This window comes from Phalaenopsis equestris, unplaced genomic scaffold (assembly GCF_001263595.1).
Source record: "Phalaenopsis equestris unplaced genomic scaffold, ASM126359v1 Scaffold000974, whole genome shotgun sequence".
Classification (NCBI taxonomy): Eukaryota; Viridiplantae; Streptophyta; class Magnoliopsida; order Asparagales; family Orchidaceae; genus Phalaenopsis; species Phalaenopsis equestris.
This window is the reverse complement of record NW_018165413.1, coordinates 86,170-95,698: the sequence shown is the minus strand read 5'-3', so window position 1 is coordinate 95,698 and position 9,529 is coordinate 86,170. Positions and strand designations below refer to the sequence as shown.

At 36.1% G+C, this 9,529-nt stretch overlaps 1 protein-coding gene across 2 annotated transcripts in view; it reads right to left on the bottom strand.

The window, feature by feature from the left end:
- The window catches only part of LOC110032580 (CBL-interacting protein kinase 23-like), a 39,490-nt gene that overhangs the window by 28,397 nt on the left and 1,564 nt on the right, over window positions 1-9,529 (bottom strand). Inside the window, exon 1 of one of the 2 annotated variants that reach the window (XM_020736250.1) lies at window positions 7,922-7,942. The exons of the other annotated variant lie outside the window; for it this stretch is intronic. Within the exon in view, the coding sequence (XP_020591909.1) occupies window positions 7,922-7,933 (12 nt within the window). The 5' untranslated portion in view covers window positions 7,934-7,942. Of the gene's footprint in view, window positions 1-7,921; window positions 7,943-9,529 lie in introns of those variants that run through there. 2 annotated transcript variants of the gene reach the window in all.

Genomic DNA, 9,529 nt, shown 5'->3' with positions numbered 1-9,529 from the left:
CTCTTTCCCCTCCACGAATGACGCCAAACCTCGGATTTGAGGAGATATCTTTTGTCGTTTATATGGTTTGTTGAATGGGCAAGCGAGAATACCCCAGTCCTTCACCAAAGCCATAATAAAATGAAGCTTCCAATTCTTCACCTTGTTTTCTAATTCAATCAATCGGATTTTTCTATTAGAAGTGAAATTTATGTAACCATCCGGGTGGACCCTAAAAGAGAACATGTGCGACAAAAGTTCCCACGATCAGGGATCTCCATCCTCCAACAGTAAGCAAAAAAAGTCGTGACCACTGTTATAAAATTTGGCCCGGGATGACATAGTAATGGTTAATAATGGCCCAAAGCTCGCAATAGAATGGGAGGCAAAGTCCCTGAACAAATTGGTTGCGGTACAGAATGAGTTGTCCCCCGTAATCATTAGTCGCTCAATCATTCTATCCCAGAGCTTTTAGCAAAGACATATCTCCTCTGGAGCCTCGAAGCATTGTCGAGGACAATACGGAGCACTCTGTCGCTGGCACTGTCCTGAATGCCTGGGGAGGATATTTTGAAGCCATGAAAACACTAAACGAAATGACGAAAGAGGAAGAAACGACCAAAGGATGAAGAAATAAAAAAGTGAAGTCACAAGAGGACCTCAACCCTATATATATAGGGTTCAAAAAGAAGTTGAAACACTGTTGACCGTAGCTCGAGAATGCGAACTCCATGTCACGTCACAGAAAATGAAAAAATTAAAATGCTCGCATAAATAAGAAGCCCACAATATAAAAAATAAAAACATGTATTCATTCAGCTAAGAAAAACTTTACAACTGGCTGGTCGGCCGCCTGCGGCATAACCAGCCCTTGAGTCAATAACCTATCAACTTTGTAGACCTCGGCTTGGAATCGAGAAACCGAGCATGCCTCCCGTTACGTCCGCCAAGTCCACCCGTAGGTGCACGGTCTCCATTTGGAGGGTCACAGTCTCAGTCCGGTGGTCCGCCGCATTAACCCTAAGGTCAAGAAGTTCAGGCAACAACTTCTCGAAAAGGGCATCCAGCTGCATCTTCAGCTCCTTCATGCTAGCCTTTCACAAGGACTCAGCTTCCTTCTGAGTCTAGGTTTCATGAGCAATGAAATTTGTTGTCTCGACCATGCAACAAACCACAGAGTCGGTCGCCTCTCATTCACCGATCATTGACGAGTTCTCCGCAGTTTTCCGAGTTGGCACCCAACCCTCGACAGCTTCCAGCGAGCCAAAAACATGAATCAGGTTGTCTACATAATACAGAAGTCAAACTATGCAAAGAACAAATCACTCTAAATCTAATGAGTAGGTCAAATGACCGAGCTCCTCGTACCAAGGAGTCGGTCCAACTTAGACCAGAGCAAGATGAGACACTCTAACCAAGCATAGGTGGAGCACCCCCAACTCTCATCCCTCCAATCTGAGAAGGACCAACAGCATCCTTATCCCCGCGTGGTTTGCCCATGGAAGTTCATTGATATCCTTTCCTTCTTGTCCACTCGCCTCAACAGGAGGAACGGTCATACACTACCTAACATCCAACGCAACAAGGGAATGTAATCAAATGAGTCATCCCCGTCATCGTCATCACGATCGTCCAACAGCCCCCTCTTGAAAGCTAGCTTCTTTACTCGCCTCTTCTTGGCAGGCTTTTTGCCCTCAGAATGCCTTGCTTGTTCGCCGACTCCGCCACCCGTGAGATGATGACTTTTAGCAGGAATTTGCGAGGGACGAATTTTCTTAGCCGGTAGGCTTAAAAGCCTTCATCAGGATGTCATCGAACGGTTCATCTGGGAGGGCTTTCTTACTGCTTGCCACCATAACAGCTTTAACAAGGAATGACTGAAGCTTTGGGCAGGAGGGAAGTGCGATCACCAATAACGTTCTATTAGTAGGTGACTGTGCACGAAAGTTCCGAGAATTTGTTTATTAAATATTGATTATGACATAAATGAATTTAAAGTAACATTTACTGCAGTATTTAATTTTCTAATTTTTATCACAGCTGTCGCCATCAAAAAGCAAAAAAATTTGGGAACTAAATATGTATGACAGGATAGTAACAGCATGAATCTCAGAGAAAAATGGAGAAACACTACAAATAAGAGGGGCCCATAGTCAAACTATACAAAGATCTAGTCAAACATTGATTTACTTATTGGAGTAAGAAATTAAAGATAAAGTTAAGAAAGAAGTATCTCAGCGTTCTGATAAGTCACTCCCTTCAGTCGGCGAGCCGACCAACACAATAGGTTGAACAAAGAATGATTGTGTACATATTTGACGAAGGACAATTGTTTACCTTGTCGAACGAAAGATGGTTCTATGTCAGGCCGAATGAAAGACAACTCATCACCAAACGAACGAGGGAGACAAGACAAAGATTGAGGGAAAGTAATAAATAGGCTCCATCAAGAGGTCTTCACATCGTCCACATGAGATTTGGTCCGCCATGACCGAATGAATGAACATGTACTAATGCCCAAAAGTTATAATAATCGATCATAAAATTCATTATTAATACATTCACATATATTATACAAATAACCTCAATACCCCTAGGTTTCTTTGTATAGAAAGGGGGCTTAAAATGTAATTATGTACTCTGGGTATCTCCTATACATATAAATACGAGACCACTTCATGAAGTAAAGCTCTAGATCCTCTCACTTTTACAATTCACTCTCTCTCTTGATATGCTTTATTGATTAAGTGTGATTCTTCGGACACTTTTGGATCAACAAATTTATATTTGTACAATCGTCACAAGAGCACCGTCAAAAAATTGTACCACTTAAGGTACTTCAATATCAATATCATTTTTCATATAAGTGCACGGGTACCTTAGTATTCTCTCACTAGCACCATCAAGGGATGACTTCATCATAATCAGTCTTGCGAATACAAGCATTCATGATAAATATATCATTCATGTGCTTGTCGCATTCAATTCAACATACTATATATAACATACACAAATGCATGGTATTAAATAGTTACAAGTATTCCTAATAATGTGATTACATCAACAACAACAACAACAAAGCCTTAATCCCACAAGAACCAAAATATTATCATAGATTAAAAGTACGAATACTCACCTTGGTCACTGGTAATTCTAAATGTTCGTTTCATTTATCTCCAATGAGAAACTTAAAGTCAAATGCATAAGTATATATTATTAATTTATTAAATATTAATCTTATTATAAAAAGACAATTTGCCTTTATTTGACCCTTTGATGTATAATATTATTTTAATTATTTTTTATTATTATCATAATTGTTATCTTCATTTAATTATTTCCCTTAAACAATTTAAGCTTAATAAAATATTGATAATAAAGTTGGTTCTTCTAATTCAACTTTACTTTATGTAGTTTGTATCTTTTAATATACACACTTAAATTTATATTGGGTAACAATTTATTATTAAATAAACAATTAAAATTTAAATAAAATCAAAACCTAACAGTTCTTACTATAAAACTTTTTTAACTTAAAACTTGATTTATTTAAAGCATATTATTAATAAGTAATATTTAATAATATATTAAATTTATCATTTAAAACCCTTACCTTACCATCGATCTCCCCTAAGCTCGTCCCGTCCCGCACAATTTTTTCTTCCCTAAGTTCTCCTTTGGTCTGAAAACTTCCTCAACACGCGCGCATGAGCTCTTGTACGCTAGCTGCTCGATGTTGTCTCCTTTAGGTTCTGCTCCCACCTTCCTTGCTTCTTTGCATCGGATCTCTTGAAGCTCGACATAACTCCTCCTTCAATTGCAGCTCATTACCGACGCTGAATCCTTCTTCTCTGCTCGACGCCATCACCGCTGTCTGTCCTCCCCTCCTTCGGCTACAGGGAAACTCCAACTTGTGTTCATCTCTCGCACTCTCTAATCTCCAGGTAAGTAATAATCGTCTCTATCTTGTTGCTTTTTATAGGCAAACTCACCGTGTAGGCTTCTGATCCCCTTATTTCAATTTCCCAAATTCTCGCTTCATCTCCCTCCTATCCGACTTCCTGACCGCTCGATTCATCTTTCTCTTTTCCTTCGATTTCTTTCATTTCTTCTTCATCCCAGCAACGGAAACGGATCATCACATGAAATGGGTGGTCACAGGCACACTCAAGCTCGGCTCGTTTATACCCTTACTTGTTGGCATGAACTTCTTCTATGGCTTTGAAGCTCTTCAGAGCACCACCTCTATCATTTTCTATCTACAACTCTTTCTTGTACACTTCCAATAGCTTGAGATAGCAAGCCTTGCATCAAGTCTCTACTCAATATTATTTATTATCATTTATTATAAATGTGACCACAACAAGATAAGTATAGACCATAATGATGAATCAACATTTGATTTATCCCTATGTGGTGGATAGAATGATCATTCCTTTAGTTTCCCTTTTTTTCTCAAAGAAATTCGAAGGATGGGTATCAAAGCCAAATAGGCAACCCCAAGTTTATCTCCTCAAACACTCCTTCGAAAACAATATTAACAAAACTTCTACTATCAATCAATATGCTCCCTATCTAATAGATAACAATCAAGATTGTGACACCCGCTGCATCGGAGGGATTCTCATTTGTCATTCTATCTGCTTTAGCAAAGGCTATGAACACGAACCAGGTGAAAGGCACTCTAAGGCTAGTCACCAAGCTTACTTCTACCAACAGGATTCGTTTGAGCATAGACATATCAAGGTGCTTCTACTTCCGCGCCTCCAAAAATGGTTGGCACCATGCCAATAATGTGAAATGCCTGAACTAAAATTGGCACATTCCTCTACCTTTTATTTTCCACCAAATTCTTAAAATATCCAAGTCCTCCATATCATGCCTTGTGACCTGTGAAATGCGCAACAATTAGTGGTCTCTCACAATTGTGTCCACTAAAGTGAGGGTCAGGCACTTTGCAAGGTCTCCACAAGCTTAGTCAATGATATTCGTAACAAGGTAACCCTTAGGTAGTGATAAATAGGTGCTCTCTTGTGGGATTGCAGAGTTGCAAGCAAGTTGTTCCGCTCCCTTATTTCAGATAATCAACATGTTGATGATCCTTAATGGCTTCTCGGGTTGCCAAGCCTTCAAATAGTAATATGAATTATTCTGGAAGTGTGATCTTTTCATTCTGATTTTTGGAGAAATTTTTATCGTCACCTGAAACTCATTATAAGTCTCACCTTGTTAAAGAGTCTCTTAAGAAGCATGAGCCAGAGAGCTCAAGTACATCATTTTACTCCTCATCATTTAAATGGTCGTTGACAAGTCCCAATAAAAGACGAGGGGAAAACCTAAATAGCTTTCGAAAGCCTTTGGTGAGGGTAACTTGGGTTTTCGTAGTATACATATCCTCGACTTCTAATATCTCCTTTTGGTATCTCATAATAAAGTTTCTTTCAAATTTGCTCGAATCCTATTGCAATTTTGGAAGAGCCCGAAAGTTCTTCAAGGGTTTTTAGTCATAGGAGAATTGAGCAATGAGCACCATCTTTAACTTAACATATCAAGTGAAGACATCTGACAACCAATGAAGTGATACTTCTTTGAAAGGGATGAAAAACATACGACATTTCAAAGCGTCGTTAATAGCAAGTAATGAGGTGGTTGACTCGGAGTAGGCTACATGGTCAGTTAGGTACATTGTTCCTTTACACGATTTTAAGTGTGAAGCTTAAACTACATTGGAAACTTAGTTTCTGCAATCTCCTTATAGAAGGCATTTGTCAGCTGGGGACTTTGACTTTTGACTCACCTAGGCAAAGGATTGGACTCCCCATCATTGTCGAGACAATAAGTCCATACACAAATAGTGTTGAGGTTAGCATTCTCGTGCTTGAGTATTGTCTTCATGTAATTAAATTCAAAGATACTTTCCGTGTCTCTACCCTCGAGACTGCTCTAGTAGACATTCCAAAGTTTTCAAAATCATCCTTATGATCCTCTCCTGCACCTCTGCAAATTATTTATTGGTCACAAACTCCTGATTTTTTATTTTTAAGTATATTTTTACATTAGGGTGATACGGTTTTTGTAATACATTTTTTTTTTCCTTTTTGACATTAATTAATGCTTAATGCACCAAAAAAGATGTTAGAACGAAGTATCTCCATAACAATGCCCAAACCGCACACTTGGAACAAAATAACCTAGTGAAGCCCTAAGAGAAAGAAGGGGAAAATTGCCCAAACCGCACACTTGGAACAAAATAACCTAGTAAAGCCCTAAGAGAAAGAAGAAGGGGAAAAGGAGAAAGAAGGGGAAAATAAAAAAGGGATGATTACATATAGACCACAAGAAACATTGTTATTTACAAATCAAGCACCTAGGTGATTTTTTGAACTACCAAACCGATCCATTTATGCGTGCCACGATCAAACCATTGTGAATTTGATGAAAAAAAAAAGGTTTGGCGTTTTATCATGACCTTTGATATTTGAGTGAGAATTTGAAAAATGGATAAAAGAGGGTGCTTGATTTGTAAACAACAATATTTTGGGTGTCATGTATGTAATTGCCCATCTAAAAGAAGAGGAAGGGTAAAAAAATTGAAGAATCATCTTCTCTAAGCTAGAAGATCAAAGTATATATCTCCCTGAAAAATGACTCAATAGCCAATATTCATAGAGTTTTAAGACAGTAAAGGAGAACCTACACTTTAAGCTTGTAATAGATAAATAAATAAATCTATTATAGACATGTGGACAAGGAGATCCTAATCAGAGTAAGTACGATAAGTATTTTGAAATTTTTTCCAACCGAATATAAGGAGTCACCATCTCAAAATAAACATGTTTCTTATGTCACCCAAAAGATTATCTTCGGAGCAAGGCGAGTGCCATGCAAGCTTGACAAGTAAATTTGAGTCATGTATCCTGATTCATGGCGAGCTCACCTGGTCTTCTCAGCTTTAGCCTAAAGTGCATATTTGGGTATAGTGTCGAGAATTAAACTTGTTTTCACATATTTAATAAATAAGAAATAGACTTGAATTTTCTCAAGGAGTTAATGCTTGATTTTAGAAAAGTTAGAAAATAAGTTCAATGGCTGAACACTATAAATCTTGATGACTCAGAATGAGAGAAAAGATGAGTAAGGTGCACCAATTAAACACAAAAGGAAAGAAGAATATATTGCGTGCAAATTATATACCTAGCCCTACGTACTAGTACAAGAGTATATAGTTGTGTAGTCATATAATCAATACATAGTTCTGCCATATATGTGGACTCATATAATTTTTACAAAAAATTGCACATGATATTTACACATAATAATTTCTCATGGAGATGACAACTTAAATTTGAACCTTAGTTGTAAAAGAAAACAACCAACATGATGTTGATGATATATATATATATATATATATAAACAACTTAGAAATTAGGCTTGATCATTTTATATCGTTTGCTTCGGGTGATTTTTTTATATACCTAATGCATAATCAAATCATCTTAAAATTGATAAAATTGGGTATTGTATCAATTTTTATGATTTTTTTTTAGTAAATCCTTTTAATTTACCAAATTAATATTGTGTGATAGAAAAATATGTCAAAATAAAATCAATTAATTCTTCGCCAGAGTCCAATAATTTTCCAAGAGGGATCTACAACAGAAAATATAAAGTTTTAAAAAGAGGAACCGAATAACATCTCAAAATAAAACAAATACTAAATTCTTCCAGTAAGCAACAAAATAAAAACAATAACAAATACAAATACAATATTCAAGCTAAATCAGGCGCCGAAATCATGCAAAAAAACACAAATAATAAACATAGCAATCAATTCAACAAACAAAAACACAAAAGTTTAACTAAACAACATCAAATGTTCAAAGAAGAAAAAAAAAACTAATTTTTCTTTAATCAAGCAAGCAGAGAATGGAAATAGTATGACCTGGCCAACCATCCTGTGAAGGATGACTCTTGGCAACCAATGAAGTGACACTTTTTTGAAAAGGGTGAAAAACATACAACATTTTAAAGTGTCAATGATAGCAAGTAATGAGGAGGCCGATTCGGAGTAGGCTACATGATTAGTTAAGTCCATTATTCCTTTATAGACTTCAAGTAGGGAAGCTTGAACTTCATTGGAGACATGATTTCTACAATTTCCTCATAGAAGGCATTTGTAAGCTGAGGATTTTGACTTTTGACTCACCTAGGCAAACAACCAGACTCCCCATCAATGTTGGGATAATAAGTCCATCCACAAATAGTGTATAGGTTAGTATTCTAATGCTTGAGTATTGCCTTCGTGTAATTAAATTCAAAGATACTTCTAGTGTCTCTACCCTTGAGATTGCTCTACTAGACTGTAAAACGTTCAAAATCATCCTTATGATTCTCTCCTCCATCTCTGCAAATTATTTATTGGTCACAAACACCTGATTTTCTATTTTTAAGAAAATTTTTACATTGGGCTGATATGGTTTTTGTAATAACTGATTTATTTTTGCATCAATTAATGCTTATTGTATCAAAAATTATTTTGTAATAACTGATTTATTTTTGCATCAATTAATCAAAAATTGTTTTAAAATTAAGTATCTCAGTGACAATACCCAAACCCCGAACTTAGAACAAAAGAAAATTAGTGGAACACTAACAGAAAAAAGAAGGGAAAATAAAAAGAGGAAGGACTTAAAAATTGAAGGATCGTATTCTATAGACTAGAACAACAAAGTACATGTCTCCCTTAAAAATGACTCTTTTGATCGATATTTAAAGGGTTTTAAGACACTAAAGGAGAACCTACATTTTAACCTAGTAAAAAATAAATATTTAAATATAAATATGTGGATAAGGTGATCATAATCGAAGTAAGTACGATGAGTACTTTGAAATTTTCGCCAACTGAACATGAGGAGTCACCATCTTAGAACTAGTGGGTTTCTTCTGTCACCCAAACGAGTATCTTCAAAGCAAGGTGAGTGTCATATAAGCTTGAGCAAGTAACTTTGAGATTCATGTACCCTGATTCATGGTGAGTTCACCTAGTCTTTTCACCTTTAGCCTGAACTGCATATTTGGATGCATAGTAGGGAGACATGAACTTGTTTTTTACATAGTTAATAAATAATAAATAGACTTGAATTTTCTAAAGGAATTAATGCTTAATTTTAGAGAAGTTAGAAAATAACTTCAATGATTGAACACTATAAATCTTTATGACTGATGACTCCGAATGACAGAAAAGATGAGTAGGCCGCAACAAGTAAACACAAAAAAAAGGAAAGAATAATATATTGTGTACAAATTATATACCTAGTCGTATGTGCTATCTACAAGAGTATATAGTTTTGTATTCATATACTCGAAACATAGTTCTACGTAGATGTGTACTCATATAATCTTTACATAAAGTTTCACATGTTTTTTGCACGTAATTATTTCTCTTGGAAATGATACTTTAAATTTGAACCTTAATTGTGTAAGAAAAACAGCCAATATGATGTTGATAATATATATATATATATGTGTGTGTGTGTGTGTGTGTGTGTGT